The sequence below is a fragment of the Sinohyriopsis cumingii genome, chromosome 14 (genome assembly GCF_028554795.1).
Source record: "Sinohyriopsis cumingii isolate HCF-2022 chromosome 14, ASM2855479v2, whole genome shotgun sequence".
Classification (NCBI taxonomy): domain Eukaryota; kingdom Metazoa; phylum Mollusca; class Bivalvia; order Unionida; family Unionidae; genus Sinohyriopsis; species Sinohyriopsis cumingii.
In genome coordinates, this window is record NC_142974.1 from 19,474,263 (window position 1) to 19,487,971 (window position 13,709).

At 36.0% G+C, this 13,709-nt stretch overlaps 1 protein-coding gene across 3 annotated transcripts in view; it reads right to left on the reverse strand.

Annotated features, from left to right (window-relative positions):
• Window positions 1–2,179: 2,179 nt before the first annotated feature.
• The window catches only part of LOC149783369 (phospholipase A and acyltransferase 4-like), a 60,966-nt gene continuing 49,436 nt past the window's right edge, over window positions 2,180–13,709 (reverse strand). For all 3 annotated transcript variants that reach the window (XM_089931596.1, XM_089931597.1, XM_089931598.1), the window contains 3 exons: window positions 11,068–11,197; window positions 4,090–4,197; window positions 2,180–2,300 (listed from right to left, as the gene is read on the reverse strand). In XM_089931596.1, coding sequence (XP_089787722.1) covers window positions 4,126–4,197; window positions 11,068–11,197 — 202 coding nt within the window. In that variant the 3' untranslated portion in view covers window positions 2,180–2,300; window positions 4,090–4,125. The remainder of the gene's footprint in view (window positions 2,301–4,089; window positions 4,198–11,067; window positions 11,198–13,709) is intronic.

A 13,709-nucleotide genomic window follows, 5' to 3' on the forward strand; every position in this document is an offset into this window, starting at 1 on the left:
CTTATTCATGGATGTAGTATCTAAGCATGCACCACTGAAAGTACATCGAGTAAAGACTGAAATTCAACCTAACTGGCTTACTACTGAAATCCTAGATGCTATGAAAACATGAGACCAATTCAAGGCTATGGGAAACCATGCACAATATAAAGTGTGGAGAAATAAAATAACAAGTATGATTAAAAAAGCTATAAAAAAAACCTTATTATCAATCATTGCTTGAAAACAAAAAGAGCAACACAAACTCCATTTGGAAAGTCTTCAATGAACTCACTGGAGGAACACACAAAAAACAGACAAATAAAACTCACTCACTTCTGGTAAATGACACCATAGACTCTGATGACACTGACATTACAAATGTTTTCAATTATTTTTCCCCAACATTACCACAAAATTAAAAGAACCAGTGATAGAAAACGACTTTAATGAACTGAAAAAGTTCTGCAGCAGCAAAATCTCTAAGGAGGTATGTTTCTCTATCCCACCAGTATAAAAAACTTTGTTAAAAAATGTCTCAGTGAACTTGATACCAAGAAAGCTACAGGAATTGATCAGATTGGTCCATGACTCATTAAATCTTCTGCTTCTGCTATTGTAGATAGCATAACATTCATAATTAATTTAAGTATTGCAACTTCATCTGTCCCCAAAATAAAGAAAACTGCAAAAGCAACTCCTATTCACAAACCTGTTTCTAAGGATGATGCTGATAACTACCGACCAATCTCAATACTACCAAACTTGTCAAAATTAATTGAAAAACATGTCCATGACTCATTCATGTCATATTTAACCAAACACTTGCTGATACACCCTAATCAATCAGGCTTTAGATAGAAACATTCCTATGAGACTGCCTTGATCTCCCTAACTGACAAATGGCTTCAAGCACTTGACCAAGGTAGAATAATAGGATCTGTATTTGTAGATTTCAGGAAAGCTTTTGACATGGTGGATCATGAAATCCTTTTAAAGAAACTGAAAATCTACCAGTGTGATGAAAGAACAGTTAGATGGTTTACTTCTTACTTAAGTGAGAAAACACATGTTTACATAAATAATGTTCTGTCTGAACCTGAAACAATTAGATATGGAATACCACAAGGCTCAATTCTAGGTCCATTACTATTCATTTTATTTATTAATGACCTACCACTTTTACTAAGGTACTCAATATCATCTACAGATCTCTATGCAGATGACACAACATTGTCGGACATCCAAAACACAAAGCATGAACTTCAATCTTCTTGATAGAATGCCCTAAACAAACTGGAAAACTGGTGCGCATGCAATGGCATGGTGGTAAATACTGGTAAAACTAAAATATTACTTATCTCAACACGGCAAAGAAGGACAAATCTTGATAGTGATGAACTATGTCTGACATGGAAGGATAAAAAATTTGCAAATGGTCTGTCATGATAGACTACTTGGTGTTCTGGTAGATAATAACCTATCATGGACTGAACATATCAAACATATCAGTAAAAAGGTCAATTCAAGTTTATGGCTTCTCAGTAGGATAAGACATTTTCTCCCTGAAAGGCATATAAAACTATTTTATAACAGTTACATACAACCCTATTTAGACTACTGTAATACAGCATGGGGTAATTCAAATAATAAAAACATAGCAAAGCTGGCACATCTTCAAAAAAGAGCATTTGGGCTAATATCAATCCAGAAAGAATGCAAGGAAAATTTAGCTGGCAGGTTAAAAATATTACCCATTCAAGAGAATAGCTGAATTAATGTACTGGATATCTCATAATAGTGCTCCTGAATATTTACAATCACTATTCCAGTATAGGCTACCTGGTAATACTCCCCACCTGTGATCCATGTCTACCAAATAGTATAAAATTCCCAAACCAAATAAGGAGTTATTTAAAACAAGTTTCCAATACTCTGGAACTCTGCTCTGGAATGGTATTCCAGTTGAGATTAGAAATGCCCACTCTATTTCCTTCTTCCAAACCCAATATATCCAGTGGCTTCAGAGATGCAGCTAAAATAAATAAATTCCTTTGTATGAGGGCCTCAAGGTAGATTAGTTCTTAGCTAATTGTGTTACCCTCTTTAAATAAGGTCATTATTATTATTATTATTATTATCATTATTATTATTATTATTATTAAAGAAATGCCTCTCTAGTCAATAAAAACTATAATCATTTTACACATGATTTTTATTAGGGAAAGTGGTACAAAGTATGCATGATAAAACTTCCACTGTAAGAGCAAGATCAGCTTCATCTGTAGAATCATTCATACTTTAAACTGCTAGACAGGAATCTGAAAGAAAGAAGATTAAATATACCATTACCCACCATACGCAGATCTTTGAGAAGGCTAGGATTCAGGTGTAATGAATAATGTCCTAACTGAATATCCATGATTTTATATTGGTATATGACAAGGGTCTCCAGTTTTAGTTCTACTGGTCAAGCTTTTGCAAAGCCTTTCATCCATCACCATCACCATTTGCTGGATCAGCTATTAGTCAAGCAATATGGCAGATAATTGCAAATGTGCTTGAACTGAAAGGATACTTTTGCAAACGGAAAACGTAAAGCTTATCATCAGCAGTTTATACTGGAATCGGCACGTGAAGACACATGTCTAATCTAAATGATCCTTAAATTAAAATACTTTAAATATTTTTCTACAGTCAGTAAAACAGATATACCCATGGCTATGCTAAAATTTGTTCTTACAAAAATTATATATATATATATATATATATATATATATATATATATATATATATATATAAAGAGATAGAGAGGAGATAGATACATAAAATTGACATAAATAAAGATGTCTGTCCACTTTCATCTAACCCTTGCCTCATAACATTTTAAAATAAACTGTTTTGCAGATGGACATTATTTGTACAAATTTAAAAGACCTTCAGTTGAAGTTTCTCAAATTCAGTTTAACATGTTTTATATTAAGGTTTCTGCATTATAAGTAGCTGTGACATAATGGCATAATGGAAAAACTGACAAACATTCGAAATGTTTCAACACAAGATTATGCAATTAAAAATTAACTGATTATACAACATTTAAGAAAGAGCTGAAAACAGACAATGGTGACAAATAATGGATGACACACAATAACAGATGCATGACTGCATTAAGCTTACTTTTATTACTAGTTGATCAATCAGATGCGTGCAGATCTATAGGTGTATTTGGGTCAGTAAAGACAAGGTGCACAAAAAATGTTTCACATGTTAAGTTCAACAAAGTAGCATGCAATTTGTTACAAGGTCGAGTCAGTGACTCATACCTATCCAAACATTTTTGCATGACTAAACCTTACAACAGTGCACGTGGTAGCCTTTACACAATATAAACGCACAGCATGTATATGAAAATACTATGCGTCTTGTAGACCATAATGGTATAAGTAAACATTACTTAAGTAGTCTTACAGATAGTTACAGTTGATTTTAACAATTTTTATGCCAGGGATCAGGACTACTCTACTCAAATACTGTCTTTGAATATGGTGAAATATGTCCACATCAAATGATTAATGTAAAGAGCCAAATAAGTACTCGAGTCCCCAGAGGTGACAATGCCTTTTTTAAATACAATGCATTAACAAACATTAAGTTCTATAGTATTTTCTGAGACCCTCATTAACACACATTGCTTTCAGCACTTAGTCAAATATTTACAATTTTATCAATTTACAATGGTTCAAAGGGTCATATACTGCACACACATATTTCTCGTTGATAATGTATTAATACATCTCCCCATACTAATACACAAATAGCTTAGAGGAAACAGCTTTTACTGAGAAAGGCATTCTTCAGCCAGATCAGCTGTGCCGGCAAAGCTTTAGACAGACAATATGCATGTGCAGAGCATGTGAACAGATTGTAAAGGTTAGTGCCTGACCTTAACCTCAGTGAGACATGGCATTTTTGACGTTACAATTTCTATCTAGCCTGCTTTAAAAGTACACGTATCCACATATCTTCTTTTTTTATTTGGTTATAACCTTGTGTGCATTTGTAGAAACAAACATCATTACTGGCCTTTAATTTGTAATACATGTATTATACCACAAAAGGGTCTCTGGTATCCATTTAGAGATGTCATCAATTACTAAAATCATTCCAAATGTTCAAACCCATCCTCAGGCATCTTGTATTGAATTCCTGGTTCTGAGCCTAAAAATAAAGATATAAAAATAACTTATTCTGACTTGTGAGTTATGGCTGACTTACAGGGGAGCTTCTTTGCCTATGTAATCAAATCAAATGGAATATCCGTGTATGCAAGTGGAAGTAAAATATACATAAAGGAAATGTTTATCTATGCTAATAACTAATTTCATGTACAAGTGACACAAAAGTCAGTTGTATGTGGTATAAACTGTTTGTGCAACTGTTTTGGTTATAAAGATGTTCTAAAGTAGGTTCTACTATGAATTTGCTTAAAAATTCACAACTTCCTACCAGTTGTATCAACTTCAACAAAGGTCAAGTCAAAGGTAACATATATGTTACATGTTTTATTTTTAAGATGAAAATAAAGTTTTAAAGAAGACCTCGAAATCTGAAAGAACTTTGATATCGAAACCATGTGCATATATGCATGTGTGAAATTTAAAATGGGGAATAACTAAACAAACACACCTATGCACCGGACATTGGAACTTGCCTCATTTGCAGTAACATGTAGCTGAAATGTAATCCTCTGACCTACTTTAGCACAAATTATATTTCCTAGCCTCATCTGATGCCATCATCATTTATTCAGTATTTTTACATACCCAATAAATAAAACATTTATTCCTCTGCAATTTAGAATGCAATTAGCCAAAGTCCTCCCACTAATCCTTCATGTAATACATTCATTAACAAAACTTATAAAATATTGCAGAGTACTTGAAGTTAGCTGATAAAGGAATATCAGCCATTCCTGGTATTGTTCAATGCAGTTTATGCTGACTATTGAATGTACGAATGTCTCATTTTTGCTGATCATGTCATGCTATTCATTTTAGCATCAGTTGGGTTGCTGTGTGCTGTAGATATTACAGTTTTGAGGACTGCTAATAAACGCATTCATTAGATTTAGTATACTTTCCTACCTCCAGCCATAAAAAGATCTCCCCTTATTTCACAAATCAAAGCAATCCAACTCTAGTTGATATAAAAACCAATATGAACGATTGCTTATTTATCTTGTAATCTCTTTGTGGGGCTTGGGTGTCCAAATGGCCTTAAGCACATACCTCATCTCACCTCTACCCACGCGGGTGCAATTCTTGGGTCCAGCCTATGTGGGTAAGAACCCTTGCAAGTAGCTTCACGTGGTTGGGTAGTTTTTATCAGGGTTTTCCTGTGGGTTCTTTCTCCAAAAGTTATATTGGCTGCCATTCACAGCATTGACAAAACAACAACATCATGCAATGTTTATGCCATTTAGCTCTATTATTGTTCTTGTTTACAAATTATTTACAATATAATTATCCCATTTGCATACATAATTTGTACTCATTTTTCATTCTTTTGGTTCATATAAATCTTCTGACAATTTTTTAAAACATTTTGTCATCAGCTACTGGAATAAATTGTGTTGTGATACAACAGTATTTATGTAACTTAATCCCAAGACCGCTCCTGTGGCCTAGTGGTTAGAGTATCCACCTCAGATGTGGGAGTTCGCAAGTTCAAACACTGGGCTAGTCACATCACAGACTAAAAATTGTACTAACAGCTGACTCGTTAGACACTCAGCATTAGGAGGTTTGTGTTAGGACTTGTTGGCCTGGTGTCAGGATAATGCGACTGGATGGGACATCATGCTACATGCCTGCACAATAATGCTCCACTGCTAGACATCACTGTAAACTGCCACAGTGCAGACACAGTAGCGATATTACTGAAAAATTGTTAAAGCTATGTTAAAAATCCATATCTCACACACACACACACACACACACTTAATCCTAAAGGGAAGTTATTTTGACTTTTTAAGAATGTTACTGTACCATCCAACGATAATATATTTCATAACCTTATTGCTAGGTAACAAAAATATACCATCACAACCAATGGTATAAACCATCCTAACTTTTGAATCTGTTCTTTAAAATTTAGAATTTAGTTGTTAAGCATTAATCTGAATCCTAACCTTGCTGACCCAACATTAAATCCTCTGTTCACATTTTAGATCTGTCTTGTATAGAACTTTACATACACATGTAATACTTAAAACTAAAGCAAACAGTAATAGAAGTAATGTGGGATACTATAGCCTCAAGGGGACTTTAGTGTTAAACTAGGAGGGTTGTACCCTAGCCTCAAGGGGAATTTAACATGAAGAATTTTAACATGGGCGGGACTATAGAGGGACAATGGGATTTGAACATGGTAGAACTGTCTAGCCTCAATGGGAAATTTAACATGGGGAATACAGGACAGGCACTCTGGGGGACAATGGGAATTGAACATGGTGGGATTGTCTAGAGATTTATATAACACAGACAAGAGACAAACACTGATACAATATAAATAAATGTTAGGCATGAAAGTTAATTTCTTTTTGAGACCTATGAATGGCCCTAAAAAGGGCCTTTGGGTTTCTTCTTCTTCTTCTATTTCCTCCACTTCTTCAGCCATCCCTTATCTTTCCCACTATTCCTTTTTTCTTCTTTATTTCTGACTCTGGCATCCAGTCAGGATGACCTATCGCTCTGAATTTCTCCTGTATCCTTATCCAGTTATTGTTGAGTTTCTCAAAGCTTTCTTTTGCCTTTCTATTCTCTTTGTATTTCCTTTCCTTTGACCACTTTTCTTTTATGTTCTTTACCTCCTGGGTCAGCACTCATCTCATCAGTTCCTCGGCTTTTATAGGTTGGTCTAAACCCCATTTCACATATGATCACTCACTCAACACCAAGATATCTTCTAGGAAGCATCTCACTATCGTTACATTATCCAGAGCTTCCTTCAAGCTACTACTCTCAGAAAGGGAGAGTCAATGAATCCTCTTATTTTTTTCACTTCTTCTTCTAACATACTGTCAAGGAGATCCATAGCTAATTTCACACTCGTCACTTGTCTGGTCACAAAATCCTTTTAACTGGATATTTCCATTCCTTCTCTAGTCTTTCCACCACAATCTACTATCCAAATAAATGCAAGTGAGCTCATACAAATCCCAATAATCTACTATCCACACAAACATACGTGAGCCCATACAAAACCCTAATAATTTACCATTCACACAAACGTACATGAGCGCTTACAAACACACACATACACACACATGCAAACACACCAGGAATGGAGTAAATGTTTATAATCACACTAATCCACACTCACACATTGTCAAATGGAATAGTGTTTCTTTTTTAGAGCTTTGGTTAGCCCTGACAAGGGCTGTTTTTTCAGGAACTCCAGATACATCTGTTAGTGGTGACACCTCCTCAGCCTGGCACGGCAGACACATCTTCTACTCAAATCGTTCTCCCAGTTCAGTCGAATTGTGGGAAGAGCAGACAGGGGATGATTGGCTTCAGAATCCCAGTCTTCAGTTACTGGGTCCCTGAAGTTTTCCTGTCCTCTATGCCAGAGCCGTGGATGCTGTTGTGGATGTTGTGGCCTCCTATTTTCCACAGGTACCTCTACTGGCCTTTGTACTAGTGGAATACATTGTGGCTGTGGTTGTTGTTGTTGTGACTGTGGTTGTGGCTGTGTTGCTGGTGGTACCTGTGGAGGTGTCCTTGCCTCTGGCTTAACCTAACACACAGGTCTTACCATGACGTGAGGCAGGATTCCTTTTTATCATATCCTTCTCCTCTTCCTTCTTCTTTTTCTTCTTCTCCTCCTCTTCTTCTATCCGGGCTTCCTCTGCTATAGCCTCCATAGCCAGCTCATTCAATAGGTGATGGGTGTACTCCAGATGCATCTGGAGTTCCAATAGCTTACTGATTCTGCTGCTCATCTTCGTTTACTTGTCTCGTTGACAATGGGTAGCCAGACTGATGAGTGCTCCGTATTTATACTTGAAGCACGGACGTGAAGGAAAAGATCCCCTAAGACCCAAATCTTACAGTATCTAGATAATGACCAAAAACGTGCGGACCTAAAAGAAACACTCGCTCACTTTTTTTTACTAACAAGCACTATTTTAGATTTTTTGATGGAAACAAAGGACTTCGAGTCACACTTTCTAAACCCAGATAAAGAAATCATGTGCTTATAGACGCAGTTCTAATTTTTTTCTAATTGACTAACCTAGCATAGGCAATGAAATGATTATTTCTTTTTGAGAGTATGGGCTAGCCCTGAAAAAGGGTTATTGTTTTTGTGTGAACAAAGTGATGGCAATCTTTTAGGATCTAAGAATGCAACCTCGTCTGGTGGCAGACTTTCTCACAGAATAGGGTTTGCTTCTTCGGAAAGAGAAGGAGAACTCTTTGGTGTCGACACGACAGTCAATAAAACCTCTGTCAGGTTCCTGCTGCTGTTGCTGCCGCTCTCTCTGTTCTCATTGTTGTTTCTGAAGTCTGTACTTCTCTGCCCATTCTTCTTTTTCCCTGTTTATTTCCTCTCTGAAGAGCTCTACTATCAGGTCTTCAGTGACTTGTAACATTCTGACATTCTCTGTCTCTTCAGGCTTCGGTATCAGGCTTTGCCTGATATGATGCAAATTGACATAGGCTTCGTTCAGCTTAACTAATCTTGAGCACATCTTTGTAGGAGGATGAGACAACAATGGATGGTCAGACTGGAGACTACCCAGGTTTAATGGTCAAAGCGCGGAAGCGAAGGAAAACATCCCTACACGGTTTTCGAGTCGGAATGTTCAAATAGTGTCAAGTGTGGGATAGAGAGACGTCAAAGAGCATGAATCATGATACCCATAGCAAAACAAATGAATAAACTCCACTGAAAAACTTTAATTTATAACTTTACAATTATTCACGCACCCAGTGCTGAAGAAGTGACTATTATACCTTGCCATGTTCAAGGAAATGGGACAGATACATAAGATTTGGAATTTTTAAAACTTGGCATAAAAACCAATAATTCTATGCAAGACATTATAACTTGAACACAGGATATGGTGCAAAAAATAGACCTGTTTTGATTTCCAAATATAATGTTTATTTTCTAAAGCATATTAGGGTTATCCCAAATTGCTTGCGCATAGCTACATTGGGGGCGCTATACAGATGTAATGAACTTCTGAGAGAGCGGTGAGTGTAAGGTGAAGTTGTTTACATTGGCAACATGCACATGGAAAGAATGTTGATATGCCTCTATCTTACTTTCATGTACCGTGACTGAAATTACTTTGGATATTGTATTTATGGAAATTGTACATGATCTAAGCATACCAATAACTAAAATGACTCCCTTGTGCTAAAAAAATCAGCCTGAATTAGTCTAAAGTACACTATCTTTTATCAGATATCAAATTAGGGAAAATACATTTTGCCAGACAAGACAATACCAGCTTCTGCAAGTGCAATGAATGAATTACCAAATATATAAAATAAAATAAAGTTAAACGCTCTATTTTTTACAATTTACTGCTGAAGTCCATGAAGTGAAAATAACCAAGTGGAGCTAGCAGTTTTTGGGAGGTGCACATCTGAATTAAGGCCAATCTGTTTACTCTATAACCCATATTACATCACAGGAGTCTGACGTTTTATCAATCAAGTATGATGAAATATTTGACAATATGAAATCACCTTATTGGTACTATAAATTAACACAAGGAGTGCAAGGGTCACCCCAGCCTCCGCTCGATTCAACTTTTGTCACATGTCTTATATCACTTCAGAATGGCAAAAGACTGAAAAGCTACATATATCCATTCAAAATACAGCAACGTACCAATGCATAACTCTGGGACAACTATCGCATGAATCTAATCCAATGAATTAACCTTTATTTGAACCATTACAGTCACAAAGTCTTTCTACAGGACACCATCTGGCAGAAGTAGCCTATTTCACCAGATTCTACCCTGCAGTAAATAAGTGAAAGGGTCTAATACTCATACCAATTACGGAACAGAGTCTGTGTTATCTTCTAATGCTACCTAATCCACTATCCTTCTCGGCTTTAAGAGTAGAAGTGTGATGACGTCATCAACCATCATTTCTACTACCCTAACTTTACCTAGATATTTCTGTTCAGGAAATTTATATAAAATTCTCATATGATAGTCTGAAGAAAAAAAAGGCAATGTTAAACATTTTATGATGTGTTATTCATCCTGTGGTAGAATTGGCTACTTTGCCTGATGGAAAGACTTTGTGACCTTTATGGTGAAAATAAAATAAATTCACTGGATTAGATTCATGTGATGGTTGTCAGAGAGTTATGCGTTGGTACATTACTGTATTTTGAATGGATATGTGTAGCTTTACAGTCATTTGGTGATTCTGAAGCGATAAAAAAGCACGTGACAAAAGTTGAATTGAGCAGAGGATGTGATCACGCATGCATTCCTTGTGTTAATTTATAGTAGGCCTACTGATATGGTGATTTTGTGCTGTCAGAGAGTTCATCGTACTTTATTGACAAAACATCAGATTCCTGTGATTACACCCACCAATCATAGTCACCAAACAGAAGGGAATTAAACATTCTTTGAACAATACCTAAGATATACAATTTCTTTTTAAAATAGTATAACAAGTGAGGAAACCTGGAGAAATTCTTTTTCTTTAAAATTAAAACCCCTATGCAAAATATTAAACTGGTGTGTGCCACCATTATGAAGGCAATCACAATGTGAGACTCCCGCCACGTGACATTCTCAAATAAACACATGTTGTCCAATAAACGTAACTGTGTCCCTTCCTGCCTTCATTCAGAACAATCTGAACATTCCTTTTTATTCTGCTGCACTGATTATCAAAACTTTCTAAAGAGGCTTATTTTTTTTCCCTTTCATTAGACTTGCGGCAAAATCATAAGGGTTGGTGGATCTGCAAACGTGTCAGGACTTTTCATCAGATGATTTGATTCTATCTAACAAAGAATAAAATATGGGAAGTTTCTGACCTGTCGAGAAAATGGTTGGTCATAGCGGCTTAATGTTGCGAAATGTTCGCAGTTATAAGTAATCAAGTTGTATGTTGGCGTTGAACCAATTCTCTCCATTGCATATCTTCCGACTTCATCCCCAAACCGCCTGAAACAGAAAATGTAGAATACTAAAGCAATTTACATTTTCAATTCCTTATTAAAGCTCAAATTTCAGTTTACAGTATTTTAAAGTTTGTATTCATAGTATATGTACAACTTGGGAAGAAAAACCTGAATCAGTCATGAATAATCAAATTCAATTAGATAATCACAATAATGATTCAGGGTCCTCTCATATTTATTTTCAGATGCTGCTGAAGACCGATCAATATAATCAATGAAGGTTCTTTGAATTTTTATATGAATAAATATTACAAGCAATGTCAAAAACAAATACCATACAGCAGTCACATCAGCTGATGAACGATATGACAGCTTATTAGCTGTCTCTTATGAAGGACTGCCTTTTATTCACAAGTTGAGACAGCACTGCTGTTTAGGTGTAATGTGTATATCACTGTAAAAGAGTGATACATTTCTGCAATAAACATTAGAGCATTTGATTTACTGTCATTGTTGGAACTTCATGAAAAATAATATATTAGATCAAGATCATATATAAATATGATGCATGAAGACTCATGGCAAAAGAATAGTGAATGAACCAGGTGAGAATTTTATGGCCCCTCTTGCAGAGGTCTTGGATACGCTTAATCAAGCATATTTGGATGCAATTTTTTTTATCTGGGACGCAGAAAACCACTTATGCAGAAGTCCTCCATCCGCAAGCAGTAGCTCAGTGGCAAATTCAATTGCTTTCCAGTTCTGTTTCAACCACGTGATGAGTGAGAAGATGTGTTGATTAATGATCATTTTACAATGAGAAAATGTACATGCTGTTACTGTAAGAGTACATTAGAAGAAAGACTTGAACAAGCTGCTGAGTGGTGGGAAAATGTGTTGATATTTGCACTGACTGAATTCAGAGGTAGAAAGACCCAGTGATGTGCACGTGTTTAAGAGTGCAACAAGTTAACAACTTTACCTTTCATTATTGTTTTCATTTCCAAGTGTAGCCAAATAAGCAGTGCATGTGACCTCGAAATCAAGACATGTTGAGAGTTAGACAAAATGCTGTTTGCAAATTTGGATAAGTATTAGTTCAGCTGTGGAATAAGACCTTTCCTTTGCCTGACATAACTCTAATGGACAAACAAGAGCTGTATGTCAGTGTGTAACGAAGTTAGAAAATTAAACTCAATGACAACAACTGGTTCTTCTCATCTGGAAATTTAGCCACATGAGGTATGCCTAATATGCATCTGGTAGAGGACTGCAACTTTTGCTTATGGGACTCCTTTTATTTACCAAAAAAGGAGTCCTGAACTCCTAGTTTTAAAATCCTTGTGAGACCTCTACCTCTTGTCACAGTTTGTCAATTTTTTTGGAATCAACTCTGTCATCAATGAACGATTACAGATCATTGTAAGATGTTTTGTGTTCTTATATATCAGAAAGGCTTAATTACGCATATTTGGACGCCAATTTTTGATCCGGGATGTAGAAAATCACTGAAGCGGGAGTCCTCTGTACGCATGTAATAGGTGTGCGGCAAAATTCAAAGACTTGCCAATACTGCTTCAGCCACCTGCTTTGTGGGAAAATGTGTTGATCAATTAGCTGTGCTGATATTTACAATGACAGAATTCAGTGACTGAAAGACCCATTGATGTACATGCATGTTGCCATTTTATAAGAATACATAAAAAAAAACATGATGCAATCGCTGGGCGGAAAGTTCAAAGGCTTTGACTGGCAGCCGAGTAGGAAAATGTACTGATATTTACATTAATTGAATTGAGAGGCAGAAACCCAGAGATGAACATGTGATCATTTATGAAAGTACATCAAATAAACAAATTTATCTTTCGTTGTTGTGTTCATTTCTGAATATAGCGGAATAAGCAGTGCGCGTGACCTCAGAATCAAGACATGTTGAGACTTAGACAAAATGCCATTCGTAAGTGGGTGACAAGTCACCTAAAAATGTAAACTTCGCCTTCTTCTGTCATGAAAGCAAAAAAGACTTTGCCCTGTGATTATTTAAGAGGTACGTTGACTGACCATAACAATTTTGTTTAAATGCCCCTCGCCTTAGCCCGGTTAGTTCTAGTGTTGTAGCGAGATGTATTCATCAAGGCATCAGTAGCCAGGACTAGTTTTTATATCAATTACGTTGACAAACAAACTCTTGTCCATTCACAAGCATTATGTTTCGATAGCTGATTTACCATGAACCCTTTTCCGAGTAAGTTAGCAACTATTAATTGCCTGCATGCTATCCTCTGATGATAAAACATACAAACTTGTGTTTTAAGATCAGAATCGGTGATCTGGATGTATATTAACTGCCTCTTATACACTAATTCGTCATAAAATTAGTTTGAAACTGTAAGTGAGCCAGTAGACGGGAAATAATGGTGGACTTCGCTAAGTCTGGGATGTACTTGTTTATTAGATTATCTGTTTTCTTAAATCATTGGGTAAATATATTCAGAAAAAAATATACAAATCATTGAAAAACAAAGCCTATGGGTTATTTTATTAAAGATTTAACT